The sequence below is a fragment of the Phlebotomus papatasi genome, chromosome 3 (genome assembly GCF_024763615.1).
Source record: "Phlebotomus papatasi isolate M1 chromosome 3, Ppap_2.1, whole genome shotgun sequence".
NCBI classification, from domain to species: Eukaryota; Metazoa; Arthropoda; class Insecta; order Diptera; family Psychodidae; genus Phlebotomus; species Phlebotomus papatasi.
Window position 1 is genome coordinate 65,759,318 of NC_077224.1, and position 23,738 is coordinate 65,783,055.

At 34.9% G+C, this 23,738-nt stretch overlaps 1 protein-coding gene across 2 annotated transcripts; it reads right to left on the bottom strand.

Annotated features, from left to right (window-relative positions):
* Nucleotides 1–488: 488 nt before the first annotated feature.
* On the bottom strand, nt 489–20,823 carry LOC129807628 (hepatocyte growth factor-regulated tyrosine kinase substrate). Of its 2 annotated transcripts, XM_055857017.1 has the most exons (8): nt 20,763–20,823; nt 20,645–20,701; nt 20,429–20,513; nt 20,251–20,354; nt 20,019–20,179; nt 10,650–11,551; nt 6,632–7,215; nt 489–1,301 (listed from the first exon to the last, which is right to left on the bottom strand). In XM_055857017.1, exons 2-8 carry the CDS (start codon nt 20,676–20,678, stop codon nt 778–780), a joined length of 2,394 nt encoding a protein of 797 aa, XP_055712992.1. In that variant the 5' UTR covers nt 20,679–20,701; nt 20,763–20,823; the 3' UTR covers nt 489–777. The 2 variants fall into 2 exon arrangements, with proteins under 2 accessions (XP_055712992.1, XP_055712991.1); XM_055857016.1 differs by having other exon boundaries at nt 20,645–20,823.
* Nucleotides 20,824–23,738: the final 2,915 nt, after the last annotated feature.

The window sequence follows — 23,738 nt, forward strand, 5'->3', positions numbered from 1 at the left end:
CTTCTGAAAAAATATGAACTTAATGTGTTGAATCTTATGTCAAAGTTAAAGCGTCTGAAAATTGTTTTGAATTACGACATTTACCTTAATAATTTTAATTTTTTATCAGTTCTTTCACTTATCAGCTGACGAAAAATTCTGCTGGATGCATTAAAAACATTAAAAAAAAATCAGAACGAAATGAAATCAATGCTACTTATTTTGCATTTCCAATTCCTGTCCACCATTGCGACCTTTTCCCTTTTAAAAAAAAAAAGTTGATTCTTCCGCACCTCAAACTTCCCACACAATTTTCTTCTCCTTTCTCAGTTCCTCCTGAATGTTTGAATTGAATGTCGAAAAATGACATCCTGTTGTAAAACGTAATGATCCCCATCGTCCTCCTGTTTTGCCCCAAAACTCTCAAAATGGACAAAACAAACAACCGGAAAACCTCAAAAATAAACAACAAACTGCAAATAAACTCACCTCAAATTGTCCAAATGCAATTTAAATTACCATAATCTGTTTTTCATTTAATATTTTCAATTACATTTTTTTCTTTAATTCCAAAAGCACATGCAGTGGTTTTTTGGAAAATTATTTGACAAATATATTCAGCCACATATAACCTGTGAATCATTTTACGTAAATATATAGCTAATCTCTTTCCCTCTGCCTCTGCCTCTTCCTGGATAGCTCAAATGCCACTGTGACAAGCGAATAGGTGTGATAATTTATTAGTAAAACACTCTGAGTAATCAGCATCTCTCTCTTTCTCTCTCTCTCTCTGTCTCTCTAATCGAAGCTAATCAACTCTGCCGTGTTGACTTCTGTTTTGGCCGGAGGCGCCGCAGGAGGAGGACCCGGCTGATTTGTGGGACTCCCATGGGCTACTGCATTACTCACTTCTTGCTGCTGAGGCTGCTGCACAGGAGCCGGATGGGGAATAGGTGCCTGCTGGGATTGTGGAGGAACTGACGGAATCATCTGCGGATGGGGCTGAGACATTATTGGTGGCATATTATTTTGCTGTGGCTGCTGTTGCTGTGGCATTCCCATTGACTGAGGAGGAGGAGGCTGCATCGGTGGCATTCCCGGAATTCCCGGCTGTTGCGGCTGACCCTGTTGTGGTGGCAATCCCGGCACAAATCCACCACTTCCTCCTCCTGCTCCTCCTCCTCCCCCTCCAGTCGATACTGGCATTTGTTGTTCAGTGCCTTGGGGAGGAGGTGGAGCAGCAGCAGGGCCACCCTGACTCATCGCAGGCGCAACCATCTGGCCTGACACACCTTTAGTCAGGTCAATTCCTGGTTGACCCTCTTTTGTGTGTTGATAAGATGCACCGAGAGAAGAAAGAACTCAAGGTAAGAGAAGTCACAAAACATCAAAACATTCTTTTCTGCACCCACACGATCAACAAATAAAATCAATAATAAAAATTTTTCTAGTGAAGATTCTCCATCGCGCAACCCATGCAAAACTCTGGTATTTCAAAAAAAAAATCCCTAAATCTAACTGTGCTATCACACTAGGATTTTTCACGTTTTAATTTTAAATTCAATTGAGCCAATTGAGCATTAAGATTTCTAGAATTTTCTTGCAAATTCTCACAGCCAGGACACATTTTGCAAGAAATTTGCTCAATTTTAAATAGTGCCGCGAGATTTTTAATTGTGAATGACTCTGGAAAATGTGTTACAGTACTGAAAATGTCTTATTAGTCACTTATCTTTTATACAAAAAAATTACCAAAGCCAGTAGAAAGGGTTGTAGGCAAGGGGACTCATGCAGCGACTCTCATACAGCCTTATTGGAAATCTGTATAAAGTCGTCCCAACTCCCAACTGGAATTTCTTAGCAATTTCCTTCAAATGGCTTTGAAGGAACTTAATGAATTAGGGGAAAGTCGTCTGCCTTCAAACGAAAAATGGAGATCCAAATTTAAGATTTTTTTCTGAAGAATCCACAAAATGGATTTTATTTTCTACTACACCAAAAAATTCTCTTGTTCATTCGGCGTATATGATTACCTCATTTAGCACTTACAAGTCCTCAGTTTTTCCTTCTGAGGAAATTAAAAAAAGTGATGTCGATTTGTACGAAGGCAGCTGGCATAGTCTGCCTTCAAACGCGAGGCAGCTGCCTTTAAATGTTTTGTTTTTCACTGAGAATATTGAATCAATAAAACTAAATGGGCTATAAATGATTAGATTGAAGCCTAGCGCACTCACTAAAATCATCACTGCAGTCAAAAGAAATTAAACAATAACTTTTCTTCACATTTTTCTGAAGAACTGTTTTGCACTTGAAAATTTGGAAGAAAAAGCCATTGAAGTTGACAATTGTCAACTTGAAACATCCTGGCCGGAGCAAGATAGCAGGTTATAAGTATTTGTATGACGTTCGTTAGAGAAAAGTAGGAGTTCGATTTCACATGTTTTGATGTATGGAAAGATAGGATTTAAAGGCACACGACATTAGCACTTAAAGGCTGCTGCAGGGTGATATTTGCAAATTTTTGCCACCCACAAAAATTGTGTCATCTGAACCAAAATGTATTAACAGAAATATTAAGCCTGATTAACCTTCTATGTGTCACAATGGAAGATTTATTTGTAAAATGATTTTTACTATGAAAAATCACATGATTTGTGGAACATCAAAATTACAGTTTATAGCTCATTTTCATTTTTTTTATCTAGCATCTAGGAAATAGGAGCTAGGCTCTCCATTTTTTGATGATTTGTGAGGATGATGGATAGCTACCTAATAGTTAATAGAATATAATTTATGCTTTTGAGAACAACGAAAAAATCACAACATTTGAAGGCTGCTGCATTTAAAGGCAGACGATTTTCCCCTACTCCCGATACTTAAGCTTCACTTTATGCAAGTTTATCACTAAAACACTGTACTTATCTTATATTTTCGACATAAATAATATTAATTTACGAATAAATTTAATAAGAACAATTTTCTTCGAAAGACCACTTGTGTAACTGCAATAAAATTGAAATTAGTGAGCAATTTTAACATTTTAATTTGCTAAAATCAAATTTATTTGAGCAACCATATTTGAGGAGCTCAGAGCAAGAAAACGCAATTTTAATAGGGAAATGCATACGACTTGAGTTTTTTTTTGCTCTGAGCGCCTCATTTATGTTATTTTAACATATTTAAACAGGTTTTTCTGGACCAAGTATTAGTGTTTTTATTAATAAATAAGTGCAGATCTATCAATTCAATTGGTTTTTAATGACAAATAACGCTTAGGAACAAATCATCTGAAAATTAAATTAAATTTACAAATTGAAAAAATCCTAGTGTGATAGCACGGTAACAATTAATAATTAGGTGTGATTCTTAACAATTTCCACCTGCTGCAGATTTTAATCAGTGCATAATCTTATAGCCTCTGGTCATGTTCAAACTTTGCCTAAACGTTCCGTCTGGATGCCCAGGAAGACCTTTCTCGGACATTCGGCCGATTTTTCCAACTTATTAACATCAAAAATATGACAGTTATCGACTTGTGATTTTCGGCAAATGTCGTAGTATCAAGTGAAAATTGCAATTTAGTGTATTGGCCCCTCTCCTCTCAACTTTCGTTCCAACATTTTGAATCCCCACCTTTTTTTCTGATTTCTCAATAACTCCGCTTCTACGACATCCATAGAGCTTAAATTTTAGTAGCTGGACCTTAGAGCTTTCGATTAAAAAATAGACCTGTCCGATCCCCTAACATGAGCTAAAGCTTAGCTAAAAGCATTGTCTTTGAATCTAAATACATTAGAGTTCCTCAAATTTGAACATTTTGGGGGGCATAGGTGACATTTCCCACTCTTCAAATTTGAATAATATTTTCAAAGACGTAACGGAATTCATGTAAAAATGTACTTTCCCTAAATTAAAATAAATAACTTTAGAGAATATATCAAAGTAATTTGTTGTGAAATAAATGGAATTTGTTATGGGAGCTAATATAATACCATAATATTGAGGAAACACCAGTGAAAAATGGTTCTAATTCAGACTCCATGTAAAACTTTCTTCGTATTACCTCAAATTTTATATTTTGAATTCAACCATCGTTTAAATTTGTGTAGTTCAAATTTGAGGATCTCTACTGTAGTCCCGTAAAGACTCAGTTTCCTTTATTGTATCCCTTATGGCGCTGCGATCGCTTTTTCTGCAGGCACATTTTTACCCCTTCCCTTAAATGATATTTGCGAATGCAATTTAAAATGAGTTGCTTTTGCAAACGAAGTGTCAGTAGGCTGGCGTCCGCTAAAGGAAAATTTTGTCTATGTCGCTCCGAGGTGGAGGGTTAAAACGATACACTCAGTCCCGGCATTATGCACTTTGGGATTATGCACCTGACGAGATTATGCACATACAATTACGCAAATTTGCTTACTTTTGGGAGTCAATTTATGAAATCATTTTTGAAATACGCCTGAATGTATACTATTTTGTGACACGAGAAATTTGAAGACACTATGCTTATTCTTCAGAATAAAATTTTAATTTCTTTTATTAAGGTAAAAATTTTAAATATTTTAACAATTTATTGAAGAATTTTGACCAAAAAGTACTGTTTGTTGATGGATTTCTTCTAAATAGTTGAATTTTTTTGTTTTGACATTCGTTCTAATTCTGACATTCGTTCAATTCGTTCTACGGTCGATTCATTCAAAAGAAATCGCCTGCAGGTATGCAAATTTTCTAGATGCATAAAGCCATTTCGCGCGTTTTTTGCGGTCCCGAAAATGTGCATAATCCTGGGACTGGGTGTACCTGAAATCATATAGATATGTGCGTGCTCACTCACTCTTTAGCTTTAGAGAGAGAGAACATTATCCTCAGAACTCACCTCGCAATCCCGTCTCTTGCCTTGACTTTCTTCGTTCCTCAAGCAGTCAGTTTTTAATGAATTTTTCTGTTTTCTGCCTGCCTGTCTTCGAAGTCTGCGGTACACTTGCAATATGTATCGATTCTATGCCTTATTTTATTCAAAAAGTCCAAAAAGTTCTATATTTCAACTGTTACCGTCCTGGAGCTTAAACGGTAAAAGATATCAAATTTCGATCTTCGACGACCCCCAATACAAAACGATATCTCCAGACGTTTTTTATTCTCCCCCCCCCCACCCTCCTCTATCCCCTCTAAAACCATGTTTTTTTTTCGAAAACGGCTCCTTCGATTTTTTTTATTTTTGAATACGTTTTGGAGATGATCCAGGCGAATATTTCATCTAAACATACCTATGACCTAAAAAATTGCCGTCTTCAATTTTTGAAGGAAGAGTTTTTACTACTGTGGTGAATATAATATATTTGAAGATCTATTTTTCAACCGATGTGGCTAAATTTAGTCTTTTTGGAAAGGTCTTGAAATTTCCAACCCGATTGCATTGATCGCAATCAGTAATTAATCGGTTAAGTTACATGTAAATGATCAATCTTTTTCAAATACTCTTTTTTCTGCTCGTAAACTTGTTACCCATCTAGATGCGAAATGGTAATAGATATGAACTTCCCTATCATTAAAGTACCCCTCATAAATCGACCAAGGAATCAGTAATGAATAAGTTAAATATCCGAGAATGACTTATCTTACTCGTGTTTACATTTTTTGTTTGTCCAAACGCTTGTAACTCATGCCAGAACATTCTAAAGTGATAATTTTTTTTTAACAATTCTTGATATTTAATTGAGTATGTGATTTATGAATCAATTAAAACACAAAATCTACATTCACTGGAATATTTTAATTTAAAATTACTGCATAACATTTTCCAACTAAACGTAAAAAATCTCACCTACTGCACAGCGACCTAGGCTTATTAATAATTTTTATATTTATATATTTTTTTTCTATTTAATTTTATTATTTATTAATTTATATAGGACTCAGACGGCGGTGGCGGCAGAAAGACATTTGCAATGTATCGCAATCCCCAAAAGCATTGATGACAATAAATATCTATCTATTTATATAAAAATACTAAAATAATACCGAAAACTTTCTTGTTTAGCTAGTCCAAGAAGATGCCAGAAAAACCCATTTTTATATCGAAATAAAAACATGTTCTGAGAAAACACACAATACTCCGTTACAAAACTTTAGAATTAATATTATTTTAAATGTGTAAACTCAAATGTTGATAAGGTTGTCTTCAAAATTAAATATAATCCAATTGAAATTTGACATTTCTATTTCAGCTCAATTATTTAGAAATATTTCAATCTCAAAGGTCTTTGGTATTTTCAAAATTAAAAATCTTTAATTTTTTTTTACATTCAGATAATAAAATCTGTAGCGAATAATCCAAAAATAGAAAGAACATAGTCTTGACATTTTTTTTTAAGAAAACTGTCAAAAGCAAAAAAATTCCCACTACTTGAGTTTTGCATGGAATGCGCTGAGCTACTGTGCGGAAAATATTGCCCTGAGGATCTAAAAACAATTAGAGAATCATAAAATCTGCAATTTTCTGAAGATTGTTATGATGCACTAATCGTCGTCTCATGATACAAATGATAAATTGAAAAGTATAAATTGATCACGCGACCATAAAATTCCCAACGAATGAATCTCAAGTAAATCACGGAATCATGAAATGTCAGAAAAAAGTGTCAGTACTCACGCATTGATGTGTTGGGATTCATCATCATCATCATAGATGGCTGTGGGGGTGCCATGAAGGGTTGCTGTGGTTGTCCTGGTTGCGAACTATTCGGCATCATTCCTCCCGGAGGCTGTGGCTTCACCTGCCCCGGATTCTGACCTGGAGCAAACATTGGATTGGTTCCGGGTGGAAAGCGTGGCATCTGATTGAAGCCATAGGGAGGATAGACACCCTGATTGCCCATCTGATGAATCGGTGATCCATGCTGATTGGGACCTCCTGCACCGGCGGCAGCATTGGGAGCCATGTAAGGGAATCCCCCTTGGGCACCCATCATGTACTGTGCCTTCTGCTGTTCCTGCCTCAGTTGCATCTCACGCTCCTGCTCCTGGATACGCTGCAGTGCCAGCTGACGCTGATACTGCAAGTATTCCTGCTTTTTCTTGCGCATAATCTCCAATTTGTGAGCCATCTGCAGCTGTCGCTGACGCTCCATTTCTTCAGCCATCCGGCGCAGTTTCTCCTGGTGCTCTTGGCGAAGCACATCGAGCGCTGCCCGAGAATCCTTCACCTGTGCCAGTTTATCCTGTAACTGTTCGTACCTTCGGGGAAGAAATTTAAAACAGCAACAAAAAAAATCAGCAAAATATTTTATGCTTCAAAACGAAATGTAATTCTTTCGAGCAAAGATAGATTTATCTTGTGACACAAATAGTCGGCTTTGGAATTTACAAAATTCTTCAAATAAATCCAAATTTGACCAAATCACTTGAAAAATATGTTTTTGGAGAGAATGGAAGGGTGGAAGTTGATTTAGGTACGTTAGTTCTCTAGAAAAAATTAACTTGTCACAGAAGACCGAAAGTTGTTAACTCTTATACGGGCTTCAGACCTAAGGCTTAGCTATCTGGCTTAACTCCTCTAATTCCTTATCAGGCCCGAGTTTTAGGAAATTCTTATTTAGAATTGGATATTAAGGCCTCTACACATTGGGAACAATTTTCGTCAAAAATTGCATTTTTGACAGAATTTTGACGTTTCTATCTACAGCACTGCAGCCAATTTCCTTCAAAAAAGCAATTTTTAACGAAAATTGTTCTCAATGTGTAGACACCTTTAACGGTAAATGATCCAATAGATTTTGAAAAATCAATAAAATCGCTTGTTATTTAGATTTTTGAGACCTTCGGGAACTGGGCTAAACCTCCAGTCTGAAGCTGGCATTACCATTGAGAATCCAGACGGTAATACCGGCTTCAGAAAGAGGTTTAGCCATATGGCTTAACTTCTCTAATATCTTATCAGTCAAGATTTTTTGGAAAATTTTGACATAGGATTGGATTATTAAGAGCAAATGACCTAGAACATTTTGAAAAATCAATAAAATCGGTTGCTCTTTAAGGTTTTGACACCCTCGGGAACTGGGCTAAATCTCTAGCCTGAAGACGGTCTGACGTCTGAGAGACTGAGTTCGAGCAGTAAAAACAAAATGTTTCACTGTAAAACCGGATTCAGACTTAAGGTTTAGGTACATGGTTTAACTTCACTATTTTCTTTCCAGACAAAATTTTTCAAAAAAATAAAAATTACTTATTTAGATTCCTTCAACCTTCTACTTTGCAATTACGTACAAACAGAAGAAAAAAAATTATTTCAGGTAGTCAGGAAAAATTATTTTCTTTATGGGACACCGGTGTTCCAATCGTCCTTAAAGGGTTAAGGGCAAATGATACAGTAGTTTTAAAAAAAAAACATTAAAATTGTTTTTTACGATTTTAGAACCCTCAAGAACTGGACTAAGACTAAGACTTCAGCCTGAAACCCGTATAAGATATTGCCCATAGTAATAAGTCGGAAAGTAAGCCTCCTCGCCTCATACAAAGTTTTAAATTTTTAATCAGGATCCACCCCCAAAAAATAGATCACGCCCTCCTCGAGACTTATGAAAGAATTCGCAGTGCATAGATTTTTTTAAAACTAAATACAGTTTTAATCTCGGAACAGAACGCAATTTCAACCATATGAAGACACGCAGACAAAGAATTGTTTCGTCCCCAAATATTTAGGCCACGCCCCCTGCAAAATTAATAGCGAAAATTCAGAACAAAAATATGATTTTTGCAACTGCTCTCTTAACTTTTCAACATTTCATTTTTTCCGGTCGATTTTTAAGGTTGTGCGGAGAAAAAACAAATAAAAATTAAAGTTTTGGGTGGGATAATTTCTAAAAAAAAATATAGGCGTTGATTAAAAATACATATTATCCCAATTAAAATTTTTCTGTTGTTCTGACCTGCAAATAATTTATTTTACTTTTTAATACTGAGACATCGGTAAGCGTCGGGAAATGCAGCGCAATAGAAAATTCTGATTTTTTCTAAAGTTTTCGATTAAGACTGCAAAGCTTCCATAGTGGATAGAATGAGAAAGAGCACGTCTTCATTCAACAATTTAAATTATAGGCAGTACACTTCAAATTTCTGATCTTAAGTAAATTTCAGCATATTGGGAATGTTTCAGAGATTATCTATGCATTTCGTCCTTATACAAAAATACCGTTGAATCATTTCTGTTTTTCAAAGTGAAAGGTTTAAAGGTTCTAGAGAGTATTTCACAACCGAATAATATCATGTTAGGGCTTGTTGGACAGGTCTTGGAATTCCTCATAAACCTGAACCGATTCCAAAAGGTTATGAATATGAACCAGTAATGAACCAATTATGAGCCAATAACTAATTCTTATCCAAAGGACAATAGGCAAAATGGTCCAACCTTTCGCCACGAATGAGATCTGTACCATCGAATAGATATTAGCAAAAGTAACAACTTTTGTTCCCGGATAAACCCCAAATCTAGGAAAAGCATTATAGCATAAAACATATGTTTAAGAATGTTATTAGAAAGATATGTTTAAGAAATGTGACGATTTTTTTTTTACAAAACTACTTTTAAACAATGATAGTTTATATTATGTTGGTCGTTCCAGAGAACAATAATTTGTAAAGAAGGGCTCAAGAAAGATCTTCCAAGAACAAACCATCTTTATCTCTTTCTTTTCCTGGACAACCTATAAAATATATTCCAAAATATTTAAAAAATCTAGGAGCCTTTTTCGAAATAAGGGCAGAATCACATTGACAATAAAATGCTCGCTCCGTATTTCGTTAATTTACGCATTTTCATTGCAATTCTTACGCAAATTCTTGATTACCGTATTACCCGATCTCACACTCGGTGTCACTAGGTAAAAATAATATAGTGAGCAAAAAAAAACTGTACGATTAATTTCTCTTACAGTTTTTTTTTGCTCACCGTTTATCGAATTTTCCTTTTATTTCTTCAATTTTCGGAAATTGAAGAAATTTTTCGGAAAGAAATACGGAGCGAGCATTTTATTGTCAATGTGATTATGACCTTATTTCGAAAAAGGCTCCTAGATTTTTTAAACATTTTGGAATATATTTTATAGGTTGTCCAGGTGAATATATCATCCATAGACACCTATGTTCGAAAAACATATCGATATCAAAGTAAAACCTCTTTGGAGAGCCCATTTCTCAACCGATTTGCTTAGATTTGTATTTGTTTTTAAACGACCTGGAGATTTCGGACTTAATCAGTCATGTGTCGGCCCGTAATTGATGGATCTTTCTTAAAAAATTTTCAAAAATATTTTTAGAGGCCAAATGGTAAGAGATATCGACTACCGGTCTTCGACGACCCGCCTAAAAGTCAATATTATCTAGGAGGGTCCTTTTTTTATTTGCCAACGAGTCCCAAGTTCGAGCGCTCTGCAAAGCTGGAACGCTTTACCATATCTTTTCAATATCCGCGAATTCCGAAAACTGAGTTTTCCTATCACCCAGGAACCATTTTTTTTACTTTCGCAGAGTTTTCGGATCAGATATGACCATCTTCAGTGGTCGATTAAAACTATGCTTTTGTGGTTTTTTTAGGATTCACTTTGTCACCCTGTTTGTTCGTCCGTTTTTTTTTTTTAAGGAAAAAAGAACAATCTTGAAAATATTACACTCACCACATTCTCTTGTCGTCCATCTCCTTGATGTATCCCAGCAACTTGGAGTGGAACGACGTAAGGTTCATGAAGAGCGTCTGCACTGAACTATCATTGGAAATGCTGCGTCCACGACTAGAATTGGACTTCATGCGATTCACAAAGATTTCCACCTGGGTCTTCATGGTGTTGGAGAAATCATCAATTTCCGTATCCTCAGCACTGGACTTGACCAAGATGGAATTTTGCACAGAACTGGGAGCTGACGGACTAGCCGGAGACTCAGTGGTTGGTTGCCTCTGTTCCCAATAGTTCCTATTGAGATACCTGGACAACTCCGGATCAGACGGAGGATCATCGGTAGGACTCAAATTGTGCTTCACTGGAGCCTCAGGACTTGGGCTCTTAGTGAAAGTGCGAGTAACTGTATTTGTCGTCGTCTTCACCTTTGTCTGGTGCTCAGCTTCCGATTGACTCAGTGCCAGAGCCAATTGAAGCTCTTCCTCCTCCTGCAGCTCCTGATCTGTCTTCCGGGGCGGCGTTTGAGTCTGTTGAGCCAGAGAACTGGACAAATACTCAGCCGGAAGTTCACTTTCAGCCGTCCCAGGACGACTTCCAGCTGCTGCCGGCTTGGCTCCTGATGGCTTCTGTTGCTGCTGCATAAAGCACGCTTCACAAACTCTCACCTCCTTCTCAATACCAAACTTTGGCAATGTGCTCGTCTTTGAGGAGCACTGAGCACAGAAAACTTGTCCACAGTTGCGACAGTGATGCTTTCGCAATGTAAATGAAAATGTTACACGACAACGATGACATACTTCACCATCGGCCCATTCTGGAGCCGTATCTGACGTAAACATCGCATCAGCTTCTTTGAGTTCCGGAAAAGCGTGACCCTCCAACTTCAGAATAGTCATTGTATCCTGAAATAGTCAGGAAGAACACAAAAACCCCGCTGAAAAAAAACTTTCTCTCTCTCCCTCTCTCTCTCTCTCTCCTTAAATAAATAGAAATCCACCCGCACATACAAAATCAAGAGATAATTGAATTAGAAAGAACAGAATAAACACTCTTTCAGTCAATTCTCTCATTGCAAGCTCGCAATGTGTTGGACAAAAAGTGGTCATTTTAATGGGATTAACCACTAAAAAGCGACCTGAAATAGTATCAGTGAATTACTTATAGTTGTATGTAATGAAGCACGTGATACTTTTATGTGAAACATTTATTGAGTCACGTTGTAAATGAACTTCATCTTCCAATTCAAGTTCAATAATCACAAATAAACATCGATCTAGATTGAATCGATAGAATTTGATAAGAATTTCAATAATTGGAATTTTTACTATTAAGAAGATTCACTATCAATAACGTTGATCAAAAGACAAGGGTCAAAAACTGTGATTAATGAATATATTATTAAAAGTAAAAAGGAAATATGAGGATTTTTTGTATTGACTTTTTTAAGGGGTTCAGTATTGGCATAAGGTAAGTGTGCCAAATTTCGGCATAGTTGCATGCAAGCGTCAAAGTCTCAAGTTTGAAATGTAATATTTTAAATTAAAATTGATTTTTTTTATTCTTTCTTCTGAAAGAGTGCTGCTTGGAACCTTGTAAAGAGTTTATCGTCTTTATTAGGTGAGATTCTTAACAATCTCACCTACTATAATCCTAACAAAATTTCATGTCCTCCGATCGCGCTCAAACTTGGCCAAAATGTGTTTCGCCACTTCCTGATCACGAATATATGGGGGGCTAAGTTACGTTCCCGGCCGGCCGTCCGGCCGCTCTTTGGAGCTTAATAGCTCCTAAACTAAAAAAGATATCGACTTGCGGTTTTCGGCAAAGGTTAAATATCGTATGAAAATTGCAACATGGTGCATTGACCCCCCACCCCCCACCCCTCCTTCCACCATTTTGAAGACCCCCCTTTTTTTGTTTTCTCAATAGCTCCGCCCCTATGGCATCGAGCGGGCTCAAATTTTAGTATGTTATAGCTGGGCCTTAGAGCTTTCCATCAATACCAAACTTAAGGTCCCCCGACCCCCCTGACCCGAGCTATAAGGGTCCAAAAAAATTTTCTTAAAATGGCCATAACTCCGGTTCTAATTGTCAGAATTTAAGAAATGAGGGCTTTTTGGAAAGCTCTCGTGAAATTCCACTTCCCCTTCTAACATCGCAAGTTCATAAAACCACCGCTAGGGGCGCTATTATTAAAAAGAAAATTTTTAAATCTTAAAAGTTAAATAACTCAAAAATTCCTTATGCAATGGGGCTGAAATTTTAGTATGTTGTAGCCGTTGATTATACCTATCAAACAAAAAAAACCTTAAGTCGATCCATAACCCCTGACCCGAGCTATAAGGGGTCAAAGTTCGAACATTGACCGGCCTCTATCTCCGGTTCTAATTAACATAGCGACCTAAATTTTACCTTTTTGGTTTCGTCTCGATGAGCACTTTCAGATGGAAGTTCAAAAAGTCACCACAGCTGGCGCTGTGATAGCGTCAAAATTCATCGAAATTCAAAGTCACTTTTCTCAAAAACGGCATTGTGCGAGTTAATGAAATTTTAGTATGTTGTAGTCCAGTCTAGGACGTTTCCAAAATGGTGCGTATGTGCGCTGTGGTTTCAATAGAACCGGAGATATGAGGGGTCAAAGTTCACGAAATTCAAAAAATCATATCTCCGGTTCTATGTGACCGATTTTGATGAATGAGGGCTTAAACGAAAGATCTCACCAAATGCTACAGCTTTCTAGAATATTTGAACTTCGTGTGACCAACACCAGGGGCGCCACAGTCGAAAAACCAATTTCAATATCACATAACCTCAATTATCTCGACTGTCGCTGAACCGATTTTGATGATTACTTCGACATAATTGTAGAGGACATTTGTCTCTACATTTCGTCCATACATCATTTTCCGCTCAGACTACGCTATCACTCCGATTTTGCCGTTTAAGTGTGAAAAAATTGATTTTTCCCATAATAACGCTTTGAAATCACTCAGATGCCAATTTGACTGCCTCTACTCCACCAAGACACTTAAAATAGGGTTTTAAATGGAAAGTCCCACAGAATACAACAATTTTTTGATATAGTTGAAGTTCAACAAATGACTACTTGGGGCACTCTGGATGAAAAAAACAAGTTAAGAAACAAAAAACCTCGATTATCTTGGCTTCTGAGTAATCGATGAGATCATGTTCTATGGAAAAATTATAGAGAACATTCTGGTCTACATTTCACCCATATAACACTTTTCTGTCAGTTCATCCAAATCCTTGATATTTTGGTTTAAATACAAAATTTGTATAATTTCACGAATTTTATTCAAGATAACTGAATGGCGACTCACAATTTCAGCTCTAAATCGAATTTGCATGCACTCCGAGTTAGCTCACGTTAAGAATCTCACCTACATAAGCCGGTTAGGATTATCTGTCCCTTTACTCTAAAATCATTCTTAATACATTTTAAAATGAATAAAAATATAGACATAGCTTTGGTACCCTATTTCGGCCACCTTCATTCTCATAGTTTCTTGCCCTTCGGGAATTCTTCCAATATATTTTTCACGTCATCTCGTTTGTCGAAGCTACATTTTTTGTTATTCTTTTGCATTGTATAATCTCTAGAGTACGTAAAATCTAAAAGTTCATGAAAATTCGAGGAACAAAAAAGGTGGCCGAAATTGCAAGATGGCCGGAATTTGGCACACTTACCCTATTTAGGCTTATTTTTACATTTTGCCAAAACCTTCTAAAAAATCATCTTCTCCGGAAATGTCAATTTTACACTTCTGGTCACTTAGGCCTTATACGTCTCTGGCAGCCAAAAATCAAGCTATTTTCTATGTTCTTAACACTTCGTAGAACCCTAACTAAAAGTGTCACGGAAGGACCAAGTGGCAGCCGCTGCCATTTATCAGATTTTACAAAATATTTTGATATTTTTACTTATATTTTGATATTCGAAGCTTTAGTCAGTTCTTTTCTGGTGTCTGAATCAGAAATTTCACCTCCTTGGGTACTGTATCTAAAGATTTTTAACCATTCGATGTTTTCATATTTACCAGAAACATGGAGTAAGGGAAAGTAGTCTGCCTTTGAATGTGGCAGACTTTGAATGTTTCAATTTTTCTCTTATTTTTCAAAGCAAAAATTCTACTTTATGAACAATAGTTAATACTATTAACTATTTTCTATCAACTTCGCTTAACAAAATGGATTTTGAGCTTTGGGAAGTAAGAGAAAAATTGAATAATTCCCAAAATTATTCATATTTCCCAGTTCAATATTTCCCATAATTCTTCTCAATAATTTGCAAAAACACTTTCAATTTGTTCTTTTAAGGCTTTTATACACTAACAATCAATAAAATTACATCTGCAGAACGTCAAACTCCCATATAAAATGCATATGGCAGCAGCTGCCACTTGGTCCTTCCGAGTGCAGTTTTTTGTTTTTGCAATATATTTACATTAATATTTAATTTTTATTAAAAATTTTATAACGAAAAAATAGCCAGATAAATTCTGCACGCATTCGATCAGGCCTCCAGGTGAAATGATATATTCTTCACTATAAAAAATTAAATTGAAAACTAAATTGGCAGCGGCTACCACTAGGGTCCTTCCAAGTGTTAAAGAACATATAGTTCTAAATCAAGCTTTTAAACACAATATAACTGGTTTACAAATTATTTATAAATTAAGAAAATTATAACTAAAACGCTGCAAATCAAACTTTTTACACAAAAAAATTTCACATTCACCTTTAAATTTTTTAACTGGATCGTTTTCCGAAGAGTGCTACTTAAACGCTTGTTTTTGGACTGACTAAATTATTTTTTACTTTTTCTAAATCCATAGAATTATTCACTGTTTCATTTAGAAATATAATATTAAAAAAATTATCAAAAATATTCAAGAAAATTTATAAAATAATGATAATACTGAAATAAGTCAGCATACACTAACTGGGTCGCCTTTTCACTAATTCACTTTTAATTAAACTAATATAAAAAAAACTATAAACTAAGATAAAATATTAGTTTTGCTTTTCCTCAAACTTGAATAGTTGTATTATGTTACTGTAGTGACTATATTACGAAAATAAAAATAAAAATATTATTTTAAGTTGATTAGTCATAAACGATCCAGATAGCAAAGCGCCTGGATTAGCATACTTGACTGTATACATTGTAAAAATGGAAAGTCTATATAAAAAAAAGAACTTTTGGTATGTTAACCCTTTAAGGACGATTGGAACACCGGTGTCCCATAAAGAAAATAATTTTTCCTGATTACCTAAAGTTACTTTTTTATTATGTCTGTACATAATTGTAAAGTAGAATGTTGAAGGAATCTAGAATATTTTTTGCAAGTCTCTAGCTATTTGCTATGCAGTATAAATATTTAAGCAAGAAAATGGCGAATTTTAAATTCTAAAATTCATAATTGATTTTGTTTATTTGTTTTACTTCCAATTTTTTTTTTAAGCAAAACCCTTTTGGTAATAAAAACTACAATATTCATACGTAATATTTTTCATTAAACCGAAAAATATTATTCATTGGTATTGTCAGAGAAATTACTTAAATTTTTTGGCTATTTTTGTCCCTATCGTTCATAGAAGTACAAAATACACCGCATCAGACTCTGTTGGACTTTCCAAGATTAGATGTAAGACTTTTCATTGATTATGTTTATCAGTTTAATTTTTATTGTTGACTTTCAGTCTGTAAAGTGTCTCGTCGTTAAATGGTTAAAATCAAACTTATTCTTTTTCTCTTGAATACATAAATTTTTCTAGTGTGTAGAAGCCATTAGAGTATTATAATCCTTATGACATCTCAATTTCTTCTTCTTCTTCTTCTGTTTTATGTAAGGCTGTCGGACTCACTCGGGTCCATATAGCCACTTTTGTTCACTTAGTTCAAATTTAGGTTTTCCGTTATCCCATGTACTTCACTAATTTCACTATTTTATTTGTATTTTTAATTTATTTGTCTCTTGTTTATTATCACTCTTTTTTTTTATATCACTTATTATTATTATATCACTTATTGTTGTTATACGATCACAGTTTTTGAATTATTATATGCTCACTTTTATTTCTTTGATATATTTGTAGATCTCTTTATATGTTTTGTTCATTTGCTATTTTAAGAATATTTTTTATGCTCACTTTTTCATTATTAATGCACTTATAGTTTTCTCTTATCTTATTAAATTTTCTGCATTGGATCACTATGTGATTTATATCTTCCACGGTTTCGCACTTATCGCATAATTCTGTGTCCTCTTTTTTTATTAGTTTTAGGAACTTTTTGTCACAGCAATGTCCACTTCTAATCCTTTGGATTATTTTTATTTGATCACTTCTTAAATTAATATTTTTGAACCATAGTTTTTTTTCTAATATTCCCTGTCTGATGTCATGGTTGAATTTTCCTTTAGTTTCACAATTTTTTATCCACAAATTTGTCCATTTTTTCCACATAAATTCTTTTCTTGTTCTGTCCACCTCTTTTCTACTTAAGCTACATTCGATGCATATCCCATCCTTCGTTGCTTCCTTAGCTGCTTTGTCAGCTCTCTCGTTTCCTTTAATATTTATATGCCCAGGGATCCATTGTATGGTAACTTTTGTATTTTTATTAGCGCTCACAATTTCTTTAATTTTGTTTTCGTGTATTTTTTTACTCTCTTTTAAAAGTGATAAACATGCGCTCTTGGAGTCTGTTAATATGACTATCTCTTCCGCCTTTTTTGCAACACTGAGTTTTATTGCAATAAATATTGCGATGAGTTCTGTTTCTTTGATCGATATTTTTTGTTTTATTTTGCACTTTAACACTTCTTCCGTTTTTTCAAAAAATATTCCAATTCCTGTGTCTTCGTCAATGATGGATCCATCCGTGAATATTCGCTCTTGATCCTTATATTGGTTTATAGTTTCATATGCGTAAGCTCTCAATTCGTCTATGCTAGTGTCCTTTTTATTGCTCACTTTATTAACTAACTCTTCTTTGATTATTAGGTTGTCTGGCATTCTTTCACTCTTTCTGTCCCTTGCGATGTCTTGTATGTATTCATGCGATCTCATAATTTCTAATGTTGTTCTTGTCTCGGGGATTCGAAGGTCCATCATTTTCTTTTTAGCTATATATCTAGCTGTAGTATTTTCAAGTTCCATTGCTATAGGTAATTCTGCGCTCTCTGTTAGTATAGTGTTTACTGGCGTCGACTTGACAAAACCAAGGATTGTTCTTAGTGCCTGGTTCGCGATTATCTGCAGTTGGTTGCCTAACTTTTCTTCTGGTACTGCATATTGTATTACTGGTGCTCCATAGATTATTCTCGATTTAACCAGTGCATTGTATACTTCCAACATTCTTTTAGGATGCGCTCCCCCATTCATGTTACTAAATATCTTTAACAGGTTTAGATACGGTTTACATTCTTCCTTAATTTTTCTTATATGAGCCTTGAAATTTAGTCTTTTATCTATAATAACTCCTAATATCTTTTGTACATTAACTTTTTCTATAGCTCTCTCATTGATTTTAATTTCTATGTTATCATTATCTTTAAAGTTCCCAAAAATCATATAATTACATTTTGCTGTGTTTATTTCTAATTTGAGGTTGTCAATTATCTTTGTAAATTCTTCTAAGTAAAATTTCGCATTACTTATTAGTTCTTCATCATTCCTCCCTGCTATTAGTAAGGTGATATCATCTGCGAATTGCATTACTTTACAATGTTCTGAATTTAACTTGTGCACCTTGGTAGTATATAAGTTGAAAAGCAAGGGACTCAATTTACTACCTTGAGGTAATCCTGAATTTGTATTAATAAATTCTGTGTATTCGTTCCCTACTATGTGTACTTTCCTGTTTAATAGGAATTGTTTTATCCAGTTTGTGTATTCTGGCGGAAAATTCATTTTTTTTAATGTTCTTATTAGTATTCTAGTATCTACTCTGTCAAATGCTTTACTTAGATCTGTAGCTATAGAAATTGTCTTCATATTTTTACTTCTATTCTTGTTAACAAATTCCACTAGGTTTAACAAATAGTCATTTACTCCTGTATTTTTCCTAAATCCATACACATTATCATGTAGCAGTTTCTTATCGTTCACAAATTTTTCAATTTTCTTTTTTAGTATCGCATGGAATAGTTTTGCTATATTGTTGATTAAAGATATAGGTCTAAAGTTCTCAATACAAGTATGGTCTTTAAAAGGCTTTGGTATAGGTACTACTTTAATTTTTTTCCAATTTTCAGGTAGCTTTTGACATCTCCATAGATCATTGAAACTTTTAACTATACTCTCTAGAATTTCTTTGGGCATTAGCCATCTCAATTTCATGTGATAATCGAAGGTTTGACAGATCGTCAAATCGATCTTCGAAATTTCGATAACTAACATTTCGGAAACTACACAAAGCTTTTTCTTTAAATTTTAGTATGTTGTAGCTAAGGTCGAGACCTTTCCAACGGTAGGTCGCACTCCTCCCTCGATGTGCCCTGACCTGAGCCATAAACGAAAATGTCTTGATCGGACTATATTTTCGCTGTTTATGAAGCGATTTCGTGTAAAATTTTAGTAATAATATTGCATCTGAGTGAGATCCACTTCCTCTAAAATCATGTTTTTTTATTTCTCGAAATTGCTTCGAGTGATATGTTTTATCTTTTATTATGTTTTAGAGATTAAACAGGCGGACATTTCGTCTTTATACGAAAATACCGTTGAATTAATCCTTACAACGGTTTTTCAAAGTCAAAGGTTAAAAATGCTCGAGAGAGCACATTTTTATCAACCGAATGGATTGTGCACGGGTTCGTTGAAACGGTTTTGGAATTTTTGACAAGACTGAACGGGTTCCAATCGATTATGAACCGGTAATAAACCGGTTATAAACCGATAACTAATTTTTATCCAAAATTCAATTACATTACTCCCAAGGTATTTTGGGTAATGTTTTGAGTGATTCATAAATGATGGGAAAGTACTTTTGAGGTATATATCGTCAAAGTTACGAGTTTTAGCATGAATCGGTAATTAGAAAATATGACCAAATAATAGATTTTTCATGTCATTTATCTACTTCATTATTAAAAAACGGTATCAAACTTACTTCCAGCGATCTGGAAAGCTAGACTGCTTCATTGCTTTATATTTATTGGAATTTTAATTTAGAATTTTACTTTAAAAAAAAAAATATTTTAAATAAGAAAAAGTTCAAATTTTTAAATTAAAAAAAAAATTAAATAAAATCATAGAGGAAGATTAATATTCTTAAGATTGATAGCACTCATAAATGACTTAAAAATAACTGATTTAGTTATAAAGCTACTTAGGACTTACCTTGATAGCCCTGTACTTCTGGGATGACCGAAAAGCATACGCCCAGCATTGAATAAGTTCCAGCATTTTGTTGCGAACATTTTCGTGGGGAGTGTTATTGATGAGACTGGTAAACATATCGCAGTTGGCCTTGCTGGAGATCTCTTCGTGCACGGGGGCTCCTATAAAAATCAGAAAGACAATGGGTCAATCACCTTCCCGGAGATATCGAAATGATTCACGAATGACTCACCGCAGTTCTTCACCACACTCTCCAACAAAATCAGGGCATACATAGCTGAATGGGGATTCGTGGACTGCATCTTCTTCTTGATGGCCGTGATAGCCTGCTTCGTCCTGCAAAAAGACAAAAAAAAAAGGCTCAGTTGCAGCTTCTGGGAATCTTACATGGCCTCCGGAAGATTACGTACGCAACGTCATTCTGCCTGATCAAGTCGCAAATCATCATTATTGAGGGCCAATCTGGTTCCAGATGGAGGTGGCTGGTGGCATTATCTGCAGAAAAGGTTCAGGAAGTGTAAAATGTAAAGAAAAAATGAGAAAACAACAAAGAATTTAAGGAAAATGTCTGAGGATATTTGATGAAATTTGAAAGACAATTTTCACTGGATTGCTACAATTCTTACCCAAAAGCTTATCGAAATTTGATGTACGAAACATCCTGGAGTTGTTTAATCACAAAACTGAGGAAAGCAAAAGGATTTAAATACAATTCCCGAGGATATTTATAAAATTTCACTTTACTTTGTATTTTTCACAAGGAAATCAGCTGTCAGACTGTGGGTGGGTTTTACCGCCATCTAGCGAAGATTCTGAGAAACATTGAAAAATATCGTCAATGGCGCCAACGGAAATAGAAGAAACTATATTTTCCCGCCATATTTTGCCGCGTTTTTGAGAAAAGCGGAAAGAAGGGAAAAAAGAAAAACTTTATTGTTATTCAATACTTTTAACTGATAATAAGCTATTAGATGGTCTTTCCAATCCCTATTTTATTGAAAATTTTCACTCTTTGTGATTTTTGGAGATAATCCCTGAAGTCGACCCTTAATTGACACGACCCGGAGATTATCGTCATTAGGCGGGCAATTTGATAGTGAATCCCTTCCCGGCGTTTTTTTTACCATCTCTCGCAGAACGTGAAAAAGCTGAAAAGAGAGTCTAGGCACGCTTTCCGGATAATATAGCCACAAATCGATGCGGAAACCTCCTCAAATTTCCCGTATACAAGTCTCTTTCTGTTGGGGTTTGATGTTTTGTGGGTGTACTTTTTTGCGTGGAGTCCTTTTGTCTTCCAGCGCAGAAACGGCTCAGATTGCCAGAGGATCACGAGGCCGCTAATTGTGAAGTGCTGTCGGATGAGCATCAAAGTGGAGGCTCTTCATCATTGCTGACGACAGGGTGATTTGTACAGAGGATCTGGGTCACGGAGGATGTCATCAGTGTCACGAAGAGACTCCTTGGTACTCTCATGGGAGACATTAAGAGGACAGACTTTCCAATTAGTGCACGAGGATAGAATGCAGATTCCTCTGACAAATTGACGAGAATCTTCCTCAATCTTCTGGCATTCACCACCAATCACTCTCCTCATGCTTCTCTTTTTTTTATTGCGTTCTGAGAATGTGATTTGCAGAGGAGATTGAGCACGTGAGTTCAATTAGTGTTGGCAAACAGTAAATTGTCTTCGATGGTAGCAAAATTATGGAGAGAGATAACATCTCGGGGCCTTAGTTCCTTCTCAGGGATGGAATTTAATTAATCGAGAGGAAATTGAAGCTCATACAAGAGCATTTGAGGTGGTTCTTTTATTTCCTAGAACGTCTCTTAGTTTTTTTTTGGTAGTTACTTGAGTTAAAATGACAAAATGTTAATAAATAATAACAGTAATAATGGCAAGGAAATATGAAAATTATTAAGTAAGGAATTAGTGAAATATTTGCCAAAGGCAAAATTAAGAAGCTATGGATCATTTCAATTATCAAAGTTGATATTTTACTTACTAAAAATGTTTTACCCAATAAAATAATGAGTGATGAGTTCTTAAATGTTTTTATAAAGATAATTTATTTATTTAAAATTTCGGCAATCTTATTAGGGGCAGATAATATATGCTCTGACTTCGAACACTTTATATTTTTTCCCATATTCCTTTAATGAATCTTACCTATGGCATTATTTTAATAACTAGTCTAAAGTCACAAATTTCTTGGAAAAATAGTTTAAAAATCAAGTGTATAATTTTTAATTTCAAAACACTTTTATAAAATTTAAAATTTTAAAGTTCTTCTTGCACGGTATTTATATCATTTCTTCTTTAGTTACAGATATTTTCTTTAAAAAATAAACGTTTTCTCAGTTAATGGATTAATATCAGATGTATTAAACCCATACAGCAAAATACGGTAATACCAAAGTAAATCTTACGACAATGAAAAGAAAAACTCAGATAAAAACCTATAGGTTAATTTTCTCGAGAAATTCTTACGATAAGGTAAATAAGTTGTACAGAAAAAATGTTGAAACATTCATAAATCCTATGCAGTAATATAAGGTAATTATGAGGTAAATCGTATAAATGGATAAAACTGACGTTAATAAACAATAAATATTTTCTGAGAAAAATCTTACGTTAATTTATTTGAGAAAATTCTTTTGAAAAGCTGAAGGGTGTACCGCGGAAGGGGCTGGAAGGGGTCGTTGCACCCCTCCTACACAATATTCAATAATATTCCAAAATACAAAAAGCATAGCGCTAACTAATTCTAGAACAATATAAGATTAGCTCACTTGAAAGATAATCTAATGAGCATTTTAAAGAAAAGTCAAAAACCACAATTTGGATTAAAATCCATGTACATTAAAAATTTCAAGTGTTTTGTTTTTTGGGAAGTTTTTGAATAAATTTCAAATTAAATTTTCTCAAAGGATGATAACCACAAAAAGGGATGCATAATGGGCCCAAACGGAGGCCTGGATGCAGCGGACGGATTGGCGAGGACGCGATGCACGAGGAGGGTGTAGCGGCTACTGCTGAGGTTGAGGCTGAAGCCAAGAGAGGAGCTGAATGTGCATGGATGGATGTCACTGGCCCCCCTGAGATCTATCTGTATATCATCTCAAAGGATAGCTATAATGTTGTGCTAGGAGAGCTCCTAGAGAATCGCTGGCCTCAAAATAATCAAAATCGGTGCAGTATTTTTTTCGGTGAAAACCTTTGTAAGAAACTTTACAAAAAAAAAAACTATTGAAACTGAAAATATCATTTTCCATTTCGATTCAATTTTTGGACAGCTTTAAGGTATTTTCTTTAAGAATAAGAGAATAGGGTAGACGGGGGTATTATCGATCCGTTAAGGAAATGATCAACTTTAACAGACAAAAAAACATTTATATATTCGTATTTTTGAAGTGAAAACTTGTTATAGACAATCATGCAGATGTCCTTTATAAGACCGACCACTCACATTCTTGATATATTTATTTTGGAGTGGTTTATGGTTTAAAACACGAAAAACTTTTCGAAGTGCATTTGCATGTAATATCGATCAGCTGATGATATTATCGATCAATCGATATGCTTGTAATATCGATCAAGGAAAAAATGGGTTTTACACGTACCATCAGGGAATGTGAATATGTATTAGGTGAGATTCTTAACAATCTCACCTACTATAATCCTAACAAAATTTCATGTCGTCCGATCGACCTCAAACTTGG